The following is a 20934-nucleotide window of genomic DNA, read 5'->3' as shown; positions in this document are numbered from 1 at the left end:
CCTGGATTAGACCTTATGTTAGTATATGAAGTGTCTTGCACTTCATCTACTGTAGCTCACCACTGGTGTGCCAGAACTTGTCGATCCCTGATAGTATGGAATGTGTGGCATTGCCGGACACCGATTCATATTTCAACACAATGATTTAGATGGGCCCTTTTTAATTGGTTATTCAACTCCAGTCCTCAAGTCCCACCAACCATAAAGGTTTCCTGATCCTTCTCTTTCATTAGTAGGTGTCTGAAAACCTGACACCGACTGATCCCCCTTTGCTTCTCTGAGGGGTCCAAATGGTACGAAACCTTGGGGCTATTTGAGGTCAGACGTCGAGAAGCTCTTGAGCCAGTAACTTTATAACCTATTAAAAGGGGCAACATATACACCATACAACAAAATGTATTCAAAGGCCCACTCTTAAATGGTGCGATCAGAACTATAAACTATTTGCACTTGAAGAGCTATCAACAGATAAACATGGAATCTAAATCAAATGCATAAACAAACAAAAACATGTATAATGTCATAGTTACTACTGCAATATGATTCTTTACATTGTAAATTGAAGAATTTTCAAAAAGAGTTGATTAGCAGTGTTAGTAGTGTCTGTCTGATAAATTCTGACGTGTGTAATATTAATAAAAGAACAGATACTATTACCAGTTTTACAAAATAAAAGGTTATGCGAATACACGTTTATGTTTATCTGACTTAAAAAAACAAAAAACAAATAAGTACCAACAAAAAAAACACTTAACCCAAGGCATATATGGTTAAAGATGAATAAAAGAATTTATTTCATAAAGGGAGAGTTGCGGTTTGTACTCTCTTACTTCCCTATACATTACGAAGTTCCAACACCATCGGGAGGAAGAGCTGGTCTGGCCCTCTATCATGTATAGTTAAATCTGAGATTTCGTTATTCTCTTCACCGACTAGATTATGCTTTATCCAGGGCCAGCCCATCTGGCCAGGAAAAATTGCCTGTGCTGTCCCTTCATAAAGAATATTAACGTCTATAAAGATGCATTAACAGTTTGAATAATAATATCTTCAAAATTTGTTTGTGTGCAGTGTTGGTTCTGATAATTAACCCATTCCATTACACACACATATTATAATATATATATATATATATATATATATATATATATATATATATATATATATATATATATATATATATCTCACTTCACCACCCAGTCTAAGAATACATTGAGCCATATTTATAAGTGGAGATGCTAATGTGGAATAGCCAAAAGGAACATTCAGTTGGTTTCCATGGCAACTGCTCCACATTTGACACTTTTGTTAAAGACGTACAACTTATAAATACGACTCTTTGTTTTTGTAAAAATTGCTGTTTAACTGTTTATATCCCAGAGGTGTGCGTGAGATAGTCCAATGTTACGGGCGATATGGCATCATCCCCTTTAAAACAAAACAAGAAAGCAGTGTGGTTTGATGAACCCATAGGTGCCAGAAAGACGAGTGCATACTGTCTTGGTGACATCCAAGGTTCTTAAAGAGTTAATGTAAATGTTCCCCTTCAATAACAATGTGTTTTTATTTAAAAAAAAAAAAAAAAGTCTATATGACCACACCATTAACAAATGTTTAGCGACATATTTTATAGAAGCAGTGCTTAAGTAACCTTGAAGACACGTATCATAAAAGCAGTGAGCCCAAACCCTCGTCTAGTGCTAATCGCTAATGAGGTCAAATTAGATTGCCTGCAATCTTTAGTTTAAGGCATAATTCTGTAGCTTTTTGGCGGCACGCATGGGATCAAAAATGTGCCAAAAATATGAATGTCAGTCGGAGACACTAAGGATACCCGAGAAGTTAAGAGTCTGCCAGCAGAGAGACCCTTTCTCTAAAATCATTGAGCATGGCTTTGGAAAACGATCAGCGGAGGTCGCGCTCCATTGTCTCCCTCCACTTAAAGACATCTAGGAGCATCTGCAATGGTTTCTTTGGAGCCTCATTACCATTTACAAATGGTTCCGACAACCAGGAATTCACTAGGAGCCGTGAAGTCGGCCAGATGCAATGATGGGTTAAACGTCCATCAAAGCCCACCAACTTGGTCCATATGCTAAGGCTGTCCCTAACCTTCTTCAAGGACCAACGCACTTCTAGCACTGCATCTTTTCAATGAACAATAGGCATTTTTTAATCTTTTACTCAGTAACATCATCCATTTCATGTATGGTTCCTGTACGATAAAATATATATATATAAGCACAAAATTTTATCTGTGGCCATTTAAAAAAATATAAATTACTTTTACAGGGTAAGAAGGTGTGTAAAATATTTTCTAGACTATACACTTTATTATTTAAACAAAGAAGAAAAAAAATACAGCAGGTAAAAACATATGCATATCTGTAATATGAAGTCATTTCAAGAAGGCCACTATTTGGTATTGTGAACAAAGTTCGATAAGTAAGTGAGTCTGGTAAAAGTGTTATCAGTGATAGAGACTTGTCTACTTGAAAAAAATATATATTTAGAAAACCGAAGCCTTTTGAACAGTTACGAGCCGGTAGACATTCCGCTGCTCCTCAGGTCGTCTGGTCGAGAGCTTTAAGCAGATCGCATCCTTGCAGCAAAGTGGAGTTACCTAGGACCGGCACGTTAACCTCACAGTCATATCGGGTCAATTCAGGCAACAGATACGGTTCAAAAGATGGCGCAATTAGTCGGTTTGCCAGACCTGCAAAATAAAAATGACAGTATTTTGTCCCTTGCAGGCTGATAACAATAAACAAATGGGGTTTCGGATTTAGAACAGTGGTGGCATGCGCATATATTGTAATATTTTGCATGCATTTTAATTGGCATTCTGGTCAATAGGGGCTGAGTTCCCATTGAAATCATCAGTCGTGTCATCCAGTTCCGTAAGCACTGGCTGAATGCTGAGTTTCAGTTGAGGCCAATAGCTAAAGGAGTCACGCTCTACATGCAATAAAACATGCAAAAAATAGACAGGAATTTTTTTTTAAAAAATCAGACTGTTCCTTTTACTGCCGCCATGGGAATTTTAGTCTCAAGAAGTGTATTTTTTATTAAATGAGCAGAATTAATGTGGCATTTCACACAGTTATTGAAGTCATGTTATAAAACAAATAGGGGTCATATGCCCTTAAAAGGGCATAAGGGGAAGGACTTAACTGCAAACCAGTGCAGAAATAGGCTCCTCCCATTATGTTCTTCTCTACTACTGTTTAAGTATCAAACACCCATTTTCTTTCTAATTCTCACCTACAGAATATTTTCTTGAAAGTAAGATGGAGTCTGGAGAATTTCCGTAACAGAAAGCAGTTACATTTACCTTTCATTCTCTGTGATTGTGGCGCGTTGTAATCGTGGTAGTTGCAGCTGAAGAACGTGGCTGGATAGGGTGTCTTGCACTTGTCTCGTGGTGGGCACGGTTGCTGCAGTGGTTGCGGTTGAGTCACGTGTTGGCTTAGGCTTCTGTGTCGGTTGCAGATGAATTCATCTGAGAACACACAGCATTTTGTGTTTAGTGCAGAAGGAGTTATTGAGAGTCAGACAATGATATACAAAATAAACATCAGGTGCTCATCATTAACACAACATATGACCCAACATTTTAAGGGTTCATAGCATCATCCTTTCAACGATATCTCCTGGTCACCTAGTGTTGGTTCATTCACTATCCTATGACTTTACAGCAAGGGTAAACCCTTCACCTCCTGGACTTTACTAAGCATGATGAAGGACCAACCCAAGTGACAGCTTATCCTAAGCTGACCCAACATCATTCGCAGTTATCTTCCGGAGATGACTTTCAGGAAATGTCTCCTAACCCCCAATCTGACCCAAGCTAACCACCCTGATTATAACCAGCGGACTCTCATACTATAATATCCAGCTGGATTCTCAATATCTCTATTATGGATAAAGAAGCTACTTAAAGGGCATTTACTAGCTGAACCTGCTAATACGGCAGAAACACTTGACCCTGTAAAGGGTGTATAAACAGTTTGTACTTACCAGTAAGGACACTTGTACTCAGAGACTTCTTTTCTGCCATAAGGGGACAGTTTTCTGGTTTAAGAGATTTCATTCTTTTCCACATTAAAGGCGGTATGGTATTATCAGGTAACTCTCCCTATTATAAAAATGTGCATGTGTTACAATACAGCCAAGAACCCCTCTAAGGTAAGAATTACAATAATTAGACAGAGGAATGTACCTAGTTTTAAACATTTCCATTTCTTACCACGTTAAGCTGCGGAAACACCGGGTCTCCGTAATCGAGCTGCCGTTTGCGCTTCATATTGTTGCAGTATAACATCTCTGCAGCTGGGTGTAAGTCTTTACCACGCTGGCCAAAACTCTCCAGTGACCTAGAAACAAAGAGTTCCCTTATTACTCGATTAAGTCTAGTAATACGCTGTTGCCGTAGGTTTTTAACAAAAACATTTAACAAACCAAAGGAAGTGAGAAGAGCCGGTCTTTCAGCAAAAGTTTACCATTACATAAGTTATGGTGGGTAAAAGGTTATGGAAACCCAGCTGTCCATGAGTGGTGATCTGGCTATTGTACCTCTTCCTGAGTTTTGTCTAAAGTCTGTCTTGTACAGCGGGCAATTACTTTCAAGGAATCCATGTATAAAGTGGATATAGAGGCAAAGGTGATAATTGTTAACCTTATTTGCATGCGCCTACCCAGAATCCCTTGTGGTTGTGAACGCACCATGAGATTTCTGAGGGAAAAGCAAGCCTTCTGGCTTGTCTGGTGTGTGTAGATGAGTGTTTAATAATACTTCTACTACCGCAAAAGTTTAGAAATGCAGAGCTGAAGTTGATAGTTTCTAATGAAAGCTTTATTTATCTCTATTAAAAGGGAAGCTACTTTTGCTAATAGAATGTAAATATTAAAAGAGTAACTGGGGAAAGAGGGGTTTATAATGCCTCTAAAAATCCTACATAGCTTCTATGTCCATTTATTGTGATAAAAATCATAAAATGACATAATACGTGATTACCACAGGACAAGGTGATTCCCGCGCTACACTACAAAGGGAAGGAACCGTGTATCATGTGAGTCGCTTTATGAGTCGTAAACGTGTGTAATAAAAAAAATGATTAAAACATAACAGTGAAACTACAACAGAAAGGGGGTTGCATATAAAGGTGACACAGGCTCAAGAGTTTGGGATGGGTGCCTAACACTTTAGTGACCAATGGAATGATCCTACTGGCTGGACTTATCTATGGAAATAATGCCATTTTTGCAAATTTCCTATCGGAACAATAATATCAATATTTGTAACTTCCACACATAGTCGCTGTAGGCAGGGATGTTGAACTCCAGGCCTCGGGGGGCAAAAACAATCCAGGACTCGGCTTTGAACCTGTGATTTAATCAGTTCCAATCCTTTTAAATTTGCTGCCAGTGCTCATCCTGGGATATCCAGAAAAAAAGCCTGGTTCTGTGGTTCTGGTTCTGAAGGCCTGGAGTTTGACACCACTGTAGCTCATACAATATTCATACAATATACATACAATACACACACATACTCCTATACATACACAAACTGCACACAGTAAATGTCAGAAGTATTTATAAATGCCATTTATTTGAATAATTCAGCTGACTGCTTACTTACCTTTGTTTGTACAAAGACATGCCGGGCAAATGCACAGGGGGTCCCGATGGGGAGTTTCTCAACGACCCATTGTACTGATCTCTTAACCTCCATTTTTCTGGCATGTAACCGACTGGAGGATCGGGAGGCCACTGGACGTTAGGTCTCCCTCCCATTGAAGACAATGGAATATTAGCACCTGTATGGTAACTTATTAATGGCGGAGACTTTTTCTCACCATTAAAAAGCCCCGGTGGTAGGGAATCCGGGGCAGGATTACTGCTTTTAGCTGCCATAGGTTGACAACAATTCTGGGAAAATAATTGGCTCTGCGGGGGTGGAGCACTAGACTGGAAGAGAGCACTTATAGCGCTTAAATTCTGCTGGGAGTTTTGTGTGCTTTCGCTGAGTGGACATTCATCTTGACATATTGGATTCAGTTGGAAATCTTCACCATCCATGGGAATGTATGGAGCAAGGGTATCAAGGTCCAGTTCATTAAAATCATTCTAAGGAGGAAAAAAAACATATTTCTGTTGTTTCACTTTGCATGATATTTTTTTATTTTAAAATTTTTCATAAAAAGAGTAGCAAGCTTTTCTTACATTTTTTTTTTTGCAGTTGTGAAATGGGTTCTTTTAATTTGCATATTAATGACCCAGATATTGGTAGTGAAAACAAACTTTCTACTTTTGTAGATGACACTAAAGTGTGTATGGTTATATATTCTGCCAAAAAATTAGCTGAATGGTTTAATTAACTAGGAGGATGGAATGAGATATGACACATAAGATTCCACATTGATAAATGTAAAGTACGGCATTAGGGTAGTAAAAATAAATATGCTAATTATGGGAAATAATCACTTATTTTTGGAAAGATTTGGGAATGCCAGTAGACTCCAAGCTCAAGCTCAGTAACATCAAATAAGACAAGTTACAAACATGAATTAAAAGAGGCATTAATGCAAGAACTGTAAATGTGATCATGTCTTCACACAAATCATTAGAATATGCAGTTCAAGTTTGGGCATAACAGAGATATAATTGAACTGTAAACAGGACTAATCGTATTAATTCAATTGATTATGGGAATAGGGGACTTTAGCTATGAGGGAAAAAAAGAGACTTGATGGGTATGTCTTTTTTCACCCTAAGTTACTATATAAAATATATTCTTTTTACATAAATTTACATTTAATTATGTACCTGGCTAGTGTTACACTTATTCTTTGCTTCAGTATCCATTGCAAAAAGTTTTTCAATCAGCTCAATCTTGAGATCTTCTTCCAAAGAAGTATAATATTCTCCTGGACTGCTTGGCTGTAATACAGAAAGATCTGGATAAAGTGAACGACCAACACACCAACAATCTTAGGAGCAGACCATCTTTAAATCTGTTAAACTGACAACAAATCATGACTATTTTCAACTTGTGTGATTCTTTTTTTTGATTATGACTAAATTAGAAACGGAACCTGAAATACCGCATTTATTACGATTTGCTAATAAGTGTTCTACTGTCCGTTACCAAGACAAGGAGAGCAGAAGCTCCACCTATGACACAACCACGTATTTGCAAAGGCAGCAGATAACAAAGACACAACATGGTTACTTTAGCACATTCACCAGCCAACACCTCATGCTTTTATTAGGCTAGATTCATTATGATAAAACCTAAAAACATAGATTGTAGGGTAATCTTGAAGTGCTAGGTACAAGTTTCAGGCTGAACTCCCAGAATATGTCAGCACTAAATATTGATGGATGCTTCTCAAACACTGTTTTAGAGACTCAACAACAATCGCTTGGCAAGTTATTTATAAGGCCATGAGAGGCAATGCACACTTCATACTACCACATATGGAATATTTTTCATTAAGGAACATCAATCTCAATTAAGTAAATCATGTAATTGAAGCATTACACACAAAAAAAGAATTAAAATCTACATAGTGTATGTATCCACTGACAAATACATCCAAATTAGACTCTTCTACTCCTTGGAAGACCTGAGACTCTTCCTGAGCTCCCACACCGCTTAGAGGTCCCTCAGCTGGCCAGAACAATTAACTTTCATTGACACCCACGGTTGATACGGTTTGCCCTATTGATACTTGTTTTCTCTGTGCTCCGAGATTCACTTGTTCCAAAAAATAGTAAACACGGGGCATGCAGCCACCTGTTTCATTGGAATCATCTTGTTACGCTGAGTTATGCTTAATGTATTTAGCACAAAACACCTCAAATACATATATTCTACATATTATGACCAATAGTGTTGGCGTAAAATAACCATCTTACCGTGGAACAGCTGCTGTTGCTGCTAACACTTGGGGTACTGTTCCCAGCTGCTACCTGAGGAGCGGTGAAGGACGGATGATTTATTGCCTCGGCCTGGGGAGTGTGGCTCTTAATGTCCAAGGGCCATGCCTCGCTTGGGCTTGTCTGAACAGCACTGCTATAAGCAGGTGTTTCTTCAAATGTCTGCGCACCTGTAGAAACATGAAGTATGGTTATTATTTGTGGGTTATTCGGAGACAAATCACTTAAAAAAAAAAATCCACCGAAGCATATTTACTGACCAAAGTCCAATGAGATGATCTCATCTCCTGGAGTGGGTGCAAGCTGTGCCAACTCTTCGGGTTCTTCCTTTAACTTTGTGAAGAGGAAGTCGCTCTTATCAGAGATGGCATTGCTGAAGATGGAATTCATGGTTACGTGATGCGGTTTAAACAGAGACTCCGTCTGGTCCATCGAAAACACGACATCATTCTTCTCAATTTCGCTGTTAAAAGATTACCAAAAACATGTTTATGGCAGCCATGCATTTACCTTCCGTGCTGCCCAAGGCCCGATCTAGGGCAGCGTCCCCCAGCGGGCTATGGGGTCTGTTTTGAGTTGACACAGCCTCCATAGCCAAACACTCATTAGCACAAAGTTGCTTTAATCTAACAATTGCGTTTTAAGGAAAGTAATTTGATTTCGCAATTTTTGGTTGTCACATCAAAAACTGGAGGCCGACCAACCTTTTGCTTAAAAAATGTTGGGCAACCATGCAGTAAAATGACATATTGTTACTGATGGCCTAGTTACAGGAGCAATAACAAAAGTACTTAAATGAAATCTCTCTCTCCTTTTCTCTATAGATATTTATTGTACAGGTTATCTCACCTCAGGACGTAGTTCACACACACAATGCATTGTGGCTGGGAGTTGCGGGAGTTGTAGATGACAGTGCCTTGTGTCTCCACCCAAACATATCCACCGTGCTTTGCCAACATCCGATACTGGCCAGTGACCACTTGACCTTTAGTGCACACTAATAAAAATCACATTTACAGTATGAGAAACCCATTTGTCTCGATTAGCCTCATTTGTAAAATATAAATAGCAGTAAAAAAAATGCCAGACATGTGAATGCTGGGATGCATGCAGGAAGCCTCTGTTATGCCCTATAATACCATGTATTATGATATACAGTATATATATATATATATATATATATGCTATATCATCATATGATCACACCTCCTAATCGCCAAGTGTTTCAGCTATACCCATTAATAACAGGTGTTTACTAAAGAGCTCAGTGACTTTAAACGTGGCACTGTCAGGGGATGCCACCTTTGCCACAAGTCAGTTCCTGAAATTTTCTGCCCTGCTAGATCTGCTCTGGTCCACTGTAAGTAATAACAGCTGAGCCACAAAGCGGTAGATCACGCACACTCACAGAGTGGGGCTGCTGAGTGCTGGTGCTTCACTCACAGTACACAGCTCCAAACTGCCTTTGGAACATTAGCAGAAGCTCTGTGTGTCGGGAGCTTCACAAAATGCGTTTTACAGCCCCACACAAGCAGTGAAGGATAATGTTCATATTACAGCATAGCAAGATATGTTGGACAATGGGGGAGACCCTTTTCTATTCCAGTATGACTGCGCCCCAGCGTATAATGCAAGCTCCATAAAGACATGGCTGGATGAGTTTGGTGAGGAAAAACTTGGCCGGCCGCACAGAGCCCTGAGCTTAACAACTTGATTAATAAGATTGCAAGCCAGGACCTCTCCAACATCAGTGCCTGAACCAGAAGAACTGAGGCTGTTATCGCTGCAAAGGGGCAACCAACTATATTATTAATGCCTATGGTTTTAGAATAGGATGTATAACAAGCTTATATAGGTGTGATGGTCAGATGTCCACATGCTTTTGGTCATATAATGTATTAATAATATATATAATGGCACAGCAGTTTAAATTGTGGTAAAAATTATTTAACCACAACTTCCCTGGTTCTGAAGCCAGATAGGCGTTAATAAATGCAGGATCAGGGTTTGCTAGCCTCTGTTTTATACAGATATTTGTGATTAAATATTGCTGTGCTCCTGTCCTGCTTTGTTTTATAGAACATACCGGTAATTGTCTCTTTATTAAGCATCATGCCAGTCATTACTAGGAGGCCTGTTTACTTACAGAAAGGCTTTTGCCTCTTTTATCTTTCTTCTTTTTTCCCAAAAAGTACATAATGTTCTTGTGTGGCAAAAAGCGCAGCTGACTTTCGGTTGATACATTAGATATCACAATGTCTGGTAGTCTGAACTTAAGTCACCTAATGAAGCTCATGTATTTTACTAACATCGCTCTTTTGACACACAATTAATACCAAAACTGCAATGCTACAAAGTTCCATCTTGAGTTGAACAGGAACTCCAAAAATAGTTTCTTTCTACCTAATGACAGCTGTATTTGACCATCTTCTCTGCATTAAGAATGGCGTTTTACAGCACTTGAGGTGGGATCCTCTCCCCATCACTGCAAGCAACGTCATTTTGCCCTCACTTGAACGCGGGGCAATATGGCGGTGTTTGCGGTGACATCCTCCCCCAATTTCGAGATCATCTCCCATATCACTTCAACTAATTGAACACGGAGCCCTTGGGGTGCGAGGATCAGAGCCCCAAAAAGGTACAACACCGGGATTATGCATAAAAACAAGTTCATCTGTTGATTATAGTCAAATTAGAAACAAGTCCATTGGTTGCTATGGTGATAAGACTCATTTTCGAATTGCACCAGGATCAGTTTATATACCTATCTCTCTCAATGTTTTATAAACAACTTAAATAATGGTTTATACATCTGAGAATTAATATTCTTATAAAGCCGCAAAGTCGAGTGTATGAGTCATCGGCTCAGTTTATATTGAAATAAAATGGAAAGATTAACTAAGCCCTTTGTGTAATACACAAGTAACATTAAGTTCTATAGCCTCTGCCAAACAAAGTATTTCATTCCACCCAAACCTGATTAAGTATTTCATCTATAGAAACCAAAACTTGAATGACACATTGCTGGAACTCTTCAAGACATCTACCTCACCTCGGTGTGAAACATTACATCATTGCGCAAAGGAAATCAAGTTTGGTGACAATCGCCCAGCTTAGCCACGCTTACGACCGAACCCATATTGTTTTGCAAATAGGTCTTTTCAAGGGACAAGCCGGCAGTAACGGGATCAGGGGTTTGCATTTGAAAACCAAAGGGGCTTGGACAACACGGGTCAACTGCTTGGGGACTCTAAGGTACATCTATAAGGTGAGGTTGGGACTTATGCTGTATCACTTACAATTCTGGTGGCTCTTAGTCATAATCTCGGAATCCAAAGCATGATAAAACTCGTAAATGGAACGATTGAGCAACTCCTCTGGATGATATCCAATCAATTCCGTAATTCTTCAAAGAAAATACAAAAAAAGGAAAGGGTGAGTTAATTCCACAATTATGTATAGTACCTCATGCAGGTAAATGTTTGCATCTCTCCCAAGTAACTAGGGGCATTACAAAGGTTGTGCTGCTTACTTATGGAACACTGAAAGTACACTTAAGGCTCCTCTGCGGCAGATTAACTTTTCAACCGACGTGTCTATTTGCAAACATGTGTTAAAGGATGTGTTAAAACAGGGGTGTTACGGATAAGGGGCAACCAAAAACAAAATATTCTAAAGCCTTTTAAAATATAAGATGCATTTAAACTCATCAAACACGTATGAACTTTCTGTTTGGGTGTTTTTTGTGCACTTGAAATATTAAATAATATTTAATGACAAAAAAGATATGATTGGTGGTGTTCTACCAGGAGTATGTCCTTCTACCAGGACTATTGTCATGACCAATGTCACCCATCAAGACATTAACTATGATAACAGTTGGGATACTTTATTTTTTTCCTTTGCAGACCAATTTCTTTTAAAATAACAAATATAACATCATCAGATTCCAATCTTTGAGTTATATTATTTTTAATTACATGCTGTACATGGAACAATTGGGAAGCTAAATTGACATCAATCAATGGATTTCTGGTCTCTATGATGACTGGTCCAAAAATAAGAACCAGATTTCATCCAGTTTTATCTTGATAAATATGGCCTCTATGGCCTGTACAGTCATGGAAAAAAAGTATAAAAATATTTCCAATGATTACTCCAAATTTAGCCCTTAGCGCCACGATTGCTCTAGGACTTCACTTGATAAATATGACCCTGTATTTCATAAGCTTTACACTCAGCACTTCATTTTAAATGAAAAATGCGATCAGAGATATGCAAGAAGAATAAACATTTTTTTTTTTCCTGGAGAAGGAGCCTGGACAGCCAGTACATAAATCAGATCCGTGACTTCAGTATATTAAGCATTGTGTACATTAAGCATTCCATAGAAACCCTTAGCTAGCGGGATTCCCATAGTTGGCCCATTTATAAGAGTACATGATTAATTTCTCGGTACGCAAACTTAATTCTAGGAAAGAATAATTTTTTATTTAACATTATCAAAGCAATAATATTAGGAGAAAAGATTATTTAGAAACTAATATTTTTCGTCTATGCATCTCATTAACAGAACTCTCAAAATCTACATCTATTTCTATATTGTCCCAATAAAAATATATCACCATCATGTTGATGCCAGCATACATGCTATATTTTACCAATATATATATACCGTATTGGCTCGGATATAGGCCGCCCCCGTATATAGGCCGCACCCTAAAAGTTTGGTGCTTTTTTAAAGAAAAAGTTTTTTTTCTTTAAAAAAGCACCAAAAAAAACATGCTGCCACTCTGTCCCCCCCCGAGATATGCTGCCACTCTGTCCCCCCCCCGAGATATGCTGCCGCTGTCCTCCCTCCCCGAGATATGCTGCCGCTGTCCTCCCTCCCCGAGATACGCTGCCGCTGTCCTCCCTCCCCGCGATACGCTGCCGCTGTCCTCCCTCCCCGCGATACGCTGCCGCTGTCCTCCCTCCCCGCGATACGCTGTCCTCCCTCCCCGCGATACGCTGTCCTCATCTGCCCCCCCTCCTCGACTTACCGGAGCAGACTCCCGGGTTCTTGCGGGGCCGGCGAGGGACATCTACGCAATACGCGTATGCAACTTCCGGTACCGGTACCGGAAGTTGCATGCGCGTATTGCGTAGATGTCTCCCGCCGGCCCCGCAAGACACCCGGGAGTCTGCTCTGGTAAGTCGAGGAGGGGGGGCAGAGGTAAAACGCTTAGATAACCTCCCGTGCCGGCACCCCCCCCCCGTGGGAAGTGCTGGCAGGGGAGGCTGTCTGAGCGTATCGGGGAGAAGGATGCAGGTCCCCTGCACCGCTGCGGGGATCTGTATCTTAACCCCGCTGCCTGCCCGGCGCCCGGGACTGCATGTCCCGGGCGTCGGGCGCTAGACCCCGAATATAGGCCGCACCCCCACTTTAAAAACTTAAAGTGGGGGAAAAAAGTGCGGCCTATATTCGAGCCAATACGGTATATATTTTGGCACCAAACTCCAACAAAACTGATAATGTGTCCAACTTTGTGTCTTTCCGTTTGTGGGACTCGTTACCTTTCGCTATAATTACTAATTTAACAACGTTTCACTCTTACGTTCCAAATGTTGTCTTTATTTAAGTTTCCTTCTCACGCTAGGATCTTGCTAGGAACTAGAAGAGTAGTTATTCTTTCTGTTAAGTGTAAGCATACACGTAAAATGTATAAGCTTTCCAGAATCTTGTAAAGAAGCGGGATAATCTCTTTTATTACTGTGATTTTATTATGTATACTGATTTACGGGTAAACAACACAATTATGCAGAGTTTAATAGCCACCTAGGCTAAGAAGGTGGAAAACAAAGAATTAGATTAATTGGACAATCCCCGAAAAGGGAAGACTGGGCGCGTTGACCCGATTTTTTTTTAAAATAAATTAATGTACAGTTAGATTAATACATTATTGTTTAGTTACAATAATGCTACTCTAAATATGAATTGCACTTATTATTTTATGTAGCGATGAGAAATCTTGGTTATTGTAGATGTCGTAACCGATGAACTCCAGCCCAGTCCATGTGGGTTGCAGAAGAGCCAAACTGTCAGAATAATACACAATATTAACAGTGTGGTTACACGGTAAGTAAATAAAATCTGAAAACTCTGTTTGGATTACAGCCCTAAAGGATGAAATTTGACATCACCGACTAACACAATAAAAAGTTAATTTATGAACACGCTCAGAATGTCATCATGTAACTTTATAGCCAACGCTTTAGTGGAACATCATCATGAGAAGGACATAAAAAGGTCAGAAAATGGGTTAATCAATGAATTCACGCACAACAATAATTTTATTTACATTGTTTAGAAATATGTTGAGTAATCAAGCCTATAGAACTGTAGTTTGATACCTCCGTTCAACGCTCTGCATCATTTGTATGTATTTCCACCTCGCAGCACTTATGTGCGGAAATACAAATAAATGCTTCTATAGACGGAGTGCTTACCTGTCATCACAATAAGTGAACTTCATGTCCATGCTGTGGCGGCTCAGAAAAGTCTTGCTGTCCAGAGGGATGTCGATGTTGGATGGATGCTGTATTGGCTGACACATCATGACAAGGCAATTAAGCAAAGGTTCCTTGTAGCTACAAAGTGTGTTTGGATGATAGGAATTGTACACCTTGACGTGTCCGGTACAATGAAGAACCTGAAAGGAATACGAGTTCAATATATAGTTGTGACACCCAGTAAAAGGGAAATGTATTTTCTTGCCATGTTTTATTATTTTGGGCAATGGAGGCAATTAACAGAGGTGAGGGGTGTACAGTATGTGCAAGCTTGCCTAGATATCCATTCATTTCCATAAAAAAGAACATTTTTTTTTTAATGGAAAAAAGGATATTTTATATATATAATTTTTTTAGATGTTACCTTCCATGTAGCAGATTTAAGGTTTACAGTCCTGCCTCTGTTGGTGACGGTGCATTTCATCCTCATGAAGAAATCACGTTCATTATTTATATCTTTGTTCTTTTTTCCGACTCCAACACCTTTAATCGACAAAAAGAAATCAGTTAAGCAATATCACTATTCCTATATTGAGTGATCTGGATTTCTTGTATGATACGGCTGAGGTCATGGGAGGTGAAGACACTGATGGCACGTGTTTATTACATAATATTTTTGTAACCTAGGGTCAGAGAAGCAGGTTTTTCAAGGGGATTACTTTACGCACTACTGACTGATCACTTGATTGTATTCAGGTGAATGTACCTGTTCATTTGTTGCAATGGCAATTATTATTATTTACTTATTGATTTATATACCATCATCATCATATATATACAAAAGTAATTCCTATGACGTAATTAAAATTTAAAATATATATACACACATTTTTAATGAGATTAATACACTATTTACAAAGTAACTCTAATTTTAGAAGATATATTTAACTAATTTCTTGCTGCATCATTGCGACATTCACTAAATGACTAGTATGACTATTAAAATAACTACAGTAAAATATGATATATTACAGTAAATTTATTCCATACCGGCTTTAAGACTCAGATTTTCTCGAATTTCATCATGATCGCATGGATGAGTAAAGTCAAAAATGCTATGTCCTGTTAATTCGACCTGCAATGAGAAATGCATATTTTCAGCTACGGCACATAAAATAAAGGTTATTAATGTGACTGTATGAGCCGCTACGGGTGAAATATCACTTTTCAAATGTGAAACGTATAAAGTCCTACATACACCTATGTATCTCTCTATCTCTAGAGGTCACTCATGTCTTCTCGTTAAGTTTCCACATACCTTCACTATAACTAACTAGTACTAAGCCGTGGGTTCCTGTATGCCTGGGATGTTACTTATTCTGTATTAAAAACAACAAGACCCTCCATCCACTCCCCAATGATCCCCTGAGCGGAGCGTCTATGGTATTCCACCTCAGAAGTCACGTCTCACCTGTGTTAGGCCCATGTACTTGCTGATGTTTTCGGACAGAAAGATCATGTCGCCATCCTGGGTCACAACTGCCACAAAACCCTCAAGAGCCTTTAGGTACAAATTATCCAGCTGGTTCTCTGCGTCGGGATCGACGTCAGGCTCCGCACAAACTGCAAGAACAAAATGAAACGGTAAATATGATACTGGACTGTAATCAGTGTGCACTTTATATATGTTGTGACACGGCTTATTCACTCAACAGAACACGTGACATGTAATAAGTTCCCTTTACATGTTAGCGCATCCTACAGAACTAAAGACGTCTATTATTTTTCAACATGCTAGGAGAGCATACGGTGGCTGGCGTGTCCCTTAATGTTTTATGGTGGAAGTTGCATTGAGTTACCAGTTAAGACTTTCTCTGTTCCTCTCCGGTATTTGAGAATGTAGAAGCAGCTCGGTAACATTGTGCAAAGGATTCTGTCACCCGAGTCTCTGATTTACTAATCTGCTGCATCACCGTGCAGTCGTTTCTACTCTGCAGCGAGAGATTTCAGGCCGTCATGAACGTGACCTTTCGTCCATCATGTAATTCTCAGTAATTGCACTTAGAAAACTTCAAGGACGTTTACTTTTCCCGAAGCAAATGGCGATGTTAGTCAGCCGAGGTCATTGCTGTGACCCAAAACAAAGCCCTCCGCATCCTGCTTCCCATAGCACACCGAGGGACATTTATTTGTGCACCAAAAATACATTTTCTCTACCAATGGATCTCAATAAAGACACCATATGGATTTTAGCACCCCCACTGAGTTAATATAAAGTTATTTCTCCTGATTTTAAACCGTCATCTATATTCATCCTAAATATTTCCTCCTAAAGGCACACTATGTACATTGGGCAGACTTCATGAAGTCCCTTTTGCAAATACATGGGGAGATTCTGCAGAAACCCCCCAGATGCATTTCCCCACCGGCAGGCTAGGTGTCATGCAGGAGATGTGTTCGGCGCGTGATATGTCACCGCCAGTTGGCTCCGGCATGTTAAACCCAGCGTAACTTTCACTATATGTCACATTATCTCAGGCAACGAACCAAACACTGCTAAAGTCTGGGTAAAATATTTCATAGGACACACAGCCTCTCAAAGCAAATATGCCATCCTAATTTGCATTATTAGTGCTTCCCAACTGTCCAGATTTTGCCACTCTACCCCGCTGCCCTAGCAAGCTCTATGTCTGACTTTTTGGGACATAGGTAGAGCTCGGCGGGACAGCGGGATTAAGGACTGAAGAATACGTACTGTGCATGTGCAGAGCACATGCTCAGTAGTGCCACCAGTTTGAGTGACACTTTCTCCCAAGCTCCGCCCCCCCGGCATCTGGGGATAGACGTTAGGAGGTATGCAAGTTAGTATAAAGTAAACCACTCTTTGAGTAGCAGAGGGTTGAATAACGATCCATTGGACGCAGTGTATAAACCTGGTTCTTATAGACTTTTGAACCTGCCATTAACCACCAACTGTCTTAACCGTCAAGCAAAACACACAAGTGACTGCTCTCACTTTCACGTGATGACATTTCTCAGAGGCGCTGTCTATTCAATACCTAAACAGCTTTCAAGCTAAAAATAAATCCTGCGGAGAGCTTTCATTAATCTCCAGTGTCAGGATGTGCCCTATTCTCAAATCAGACAGGGCCATTTCCATGGCTGTTTGCTTATTTCCTTCGGTTCATGAATGACTCACTGCAAGTAAAAGCATGCAGGGAAAACACGTTTTTAAGTTAAAGTATTACAAATGAGTTGCTTTTAAATAATACAGCATGTTCAGACAGCAGTGTATTTGTCATGTAAATGTGTTGTAGCTCTGTTATCTTAACCTAATGCGCTTTACAAATACCCTGACTCCCTATCACACTGCTTGTGGTAAACAACAGAAAGTATCAGTCTTAATCACAGAGCTAAACACTAGCCGTAAAGCATCAGCTCAGTGTGGTGTAGCATGGCTGTCTACATTGACTGCCTCCTGCTCTGCAGGTAAAGGAAGTGTATTGGAACATAACTAAATAAAACCCAATTTTCATATTTAAGAAAACATCATTGCAGTTAAAACATGCAGTATATTATTACAAACTGTACACACACATATAAGCATGACGACATATATTTACTGCACTTGATAAGGAGTAATTCATATTGCATGAGGTCAGTGTTTAAACTAGACATCTTAAAGATAAATTAGTCTGATTGGCAAACAAAAAGCGCAACCTGTGGGTGGCTATTATAAAAAAACAAAACAAAAAACTTTAGTTATGTTAAAATGCAGCACTGTTCCATGGAAATAAAATAAAAGCCGCTGCCTTCCTTTATGAAATGGAGCGCTGATATATGACATCATATCATGATGCTGTAACGTGTCAACTTTTATGGGCAGCAGGCAGACGTGTAAACTACGGATGTAGAGTATAATATAGGAAGACAAGTAAGGTGTGTATAGGGTGTCCTGAGATCTTCTGTATGTAACATGTATGTTTATTGCATATGCTCTTATTTTACATACCTCCCAGAGGTTAGAAGTATTTCTAGGGGCAGGACTTTACCAAGACCTTTAACTTGACGGTGTGACGTATCCATAAGGATTTATACAACTTAGAAAGTCTCTTAGAAGCGGAATAATGCATTTTGTTAAAACAACGTAACTTTTTAAAATCTGTTTTAAAATTATTTTAGCTTTTACGGCTTGTAACCCACTCCTAGTCATACAGTCTGAGCTGCAAGTTAAAACATCAAGAGAGGAAAAACGGAGAGGAGGATTTGAAGACCAAAGAGGGACTGACCCTCCTACAGAAAGATGCTTGGTAGGTATGTAAGCCCAACATAGTGATATGATTCATAAATCATATTTATTATTATGTATATACACATAATTATTTAATTTAAATAATAATATTAATAATAAATACAAAACCGAAACCTATAAAATTATTATATGTATCATTGATATTTTTCGCCGCGCAGACCTCAAGCTGGACAGCACAGAAATCGTTTCAGAAACTTCTCAGAAAAAGACGTTGCTTGCAAGTGCCATCTAGGAAGCAGTATTAAAGTAAGAAGATAACATGATTGCAGCGTGCAAAACAGGAAACAAAAGCCTTGCACTTTTACATCGTTTTCAAAGGGTGGTTATAATGTTCTATATTTATATTTACAATTTAATGTCACGTGTAAGACGAGCTGCAACTGGTAGCACTTAACCAAGCGTATGATCACTACGTTTTATCTGAACTTTTTTATGATACTAATCAGGGGTTTTCCTACTTTTGGAATTGACCTTTCCACGCGACCAATTTCCTTAATCTATTGCCCACCTTATATAGCATTATGACATCATTACCACATTAACCTCATTACACACGCCATTACACAATCGTCACGGTCTTGCCTTTATTAAATAAAGCCCAGGTCTGTTGTAAGTTTATATTGTTTTATTATATATATAAGGGAGTGGTACTAATCATCCTCCTCAGAGAACAGTACCTTTTCACCTAACTATATCCCCTTTTTTATGACCCCTTTGTTCCTGAGCACATTTCCTTCTATCCTAGCCTACACTATTTATAGACTCTCATGCAAAATACACGTTTATTGCTTCATAACTTTGGGAAACTGAAAATATATATAACATTGTATCAGTATTAACCTGTTCTGCCTATGGATCTTAGGATGACATATTTCCATATCTCCCAATTGTCCTGTTTTGTGCACGACTGTCCTGGTCTTCAGGCAGTGTCATGCCAAATCACCCCACTCTTCCACTTTGTCGGACAGTGGTGGTCATGGGCTGGTTAAGGATATCAGAGGACCTTTCAAAACAGCCACTAAATGGGTTAAAGTGCTGCAATTATTATACAGCTGAGAATTCATACATAACAACAGACAGACAGCGCATGCATTTCACCAGTGCCTTTGTGTATCTTCACGTGTAACACATGGCATGTCACATGTGGTTTGGCAGGGATTAGGTGACACTGCATAACAGAGCATAAATATTTTTCAAAATGTGTTGAATATTTAAAGCATTATTTGCTTAAGCTATGTTTACACCTTAGCAGGTGTAATTGTAAATCCCTGCTTGGTTTAATTTATGGGTGTGATTATATAGTTACACTTGTATGAGGTCTAAAAATGATGTCAAAACACATGACATATTACACCGTGTCCTGATCTATACAACAAAAATAAAGCCAAAATGGAGAAGCCATGTGTAAAAAACTAAGTACACCCTTACTGCTTCCATATGAATTAAGATGCTAAGTAGCAGATAGGTGCTGCTAACCAAATGCCCTTGGTTAACAGATCACCAACAAGTGTGACCACCTCTACAAAAGCCAAAGTTTTAACAGTTTGCTGGTCCTAAGCATTCAGGTGTGTCTTACTACAATGCCAAGGAGGAAAGACATCAGCAATGATCTTACAAAAGCAATTGTTGCTGCTCATCAATCTGGAAAGCCAGACATCTCAGACTCTATGGGCCTCAGTTAGCATGTTAAATGTTAAAGTTCATGACAGTACAATTAGAAAAAAGACTGAAGTATGGTTTGTTTGGAAGGGTTTCCCGGAGAAAGCATCTTCTCTTTAAAAAAGAATATGGCAGAACAAATCAAAAGACTTCTGGAAGACTGTCCTTTGGACATGTTTGGCCATGATGCACAGCTCCATGTTTGGCAAAAACCAGACACAGCATATCAGTAGAAACACCTCATACCAACCATGAGTCAAACATGAACTCCTCTGTATACCAAAGTACTCTAGAGTCAAATGTGAGGCCATCTGTCCGACAGCTTGGCCGAAACTGGGTCATGCAACAGGACAATGATCCCAAGTGCACCTGCAAATCTACAACAGAATGACTGAAAAAGAAAAGAATCAAGTTGTTGCAATGGCCCAGAATCATACGGTGTATTTAGTTTTTCACACATGGCTTCCCCATTTTGGCTTTATTTTTGATTAAGAAATCATGACAAAGTGTAATATGTCATGTGTTCA

General features: G+C 39.2%; 1 protein-coding gene across 2 annotated transcripts in view; it reads right to left on the bottom strand.

The window, feature by feature from the left end:
- Positions 1 to 1582: 1582 nt before the first annotated feature.
- EPAS1 (endothelial PAS domain protein 1) overlaps positions 1583 to 20934 on the bottom strand; it is a 53428-nt gene continuing 34076 nt past the window's right edge. For both annotated transcript variants that reach the window (XM_053460621.1, XM_053460622.1), the window contains exons 3-16: positions 15908 to 16059; positions 15487 to 15571; positions 14861 to 14979; positions 14434 to 14636; positions 11244 to 11350; positions 8794 to 8941; positions 8205 to 8407; positions 7924 to 8114; positions 6829 to 6942; positions 5642 to 6129; positions 4250 to 4376; positions 4021 to 4138; positions 3335 to 3502; positions 1583 to 2716 (exon numbers count right to left, since the gene is read on the bottom strand). In XM_053460621.1, coding sequence (XP_053316596.1) covers positions 2565 to 2716; positions 3335 to 3502; positions 4021 to 4138; positions 4250 to 4376; positions 5642 to 6129; positions 6829 to 6942; positions 7924 to 8114; positions 8205 to 8407; positions 8794 to 8941; positions 11244 to 11350; positions 14434 to 14636; positions 14861 to 14979; positions 15487 to 15571; positions 15908 to 16059 — 2375 coding nt within the window. In that variant the 3' untranslated portion in view covers positions 1583 to 2564. The remainder of the gene's footprint in view (positions 2717 to 3334; positions 3503 to 4020; positions 4139 to 4249; positions 4377 to 5641; positions 6130 to 6828; positions 6943 to 7923; positions 8115 to 8204; positions 8408 to 8793; positions 8942 to 11243; positions 11351 to 14433; positions 14637 to 14860; positions 14980 to 15486; positions 15572 to 15907; positions 16060 to 20934) is intronic.

Source organism: Spea bombifrons, chromosome 3 (assembly GCF_027358695.1).
Source record: "Spea bombifrons isolate aSpeBom1 chromosome 3, aSpeBom1.2.pri, whole genome shotgun sequence".
NCBI classification, from domain to species: Eukaryota; Metazoa; Chordata; class Amphibia; order Anura; family Pelobatidae; genus Spea; species Spea bombifrons.
The sequence above is the reverse complement of the archived record's forward strand: the minus strand, read 5'-3'. Positions and strand labels throughout refer to the sequence as shown.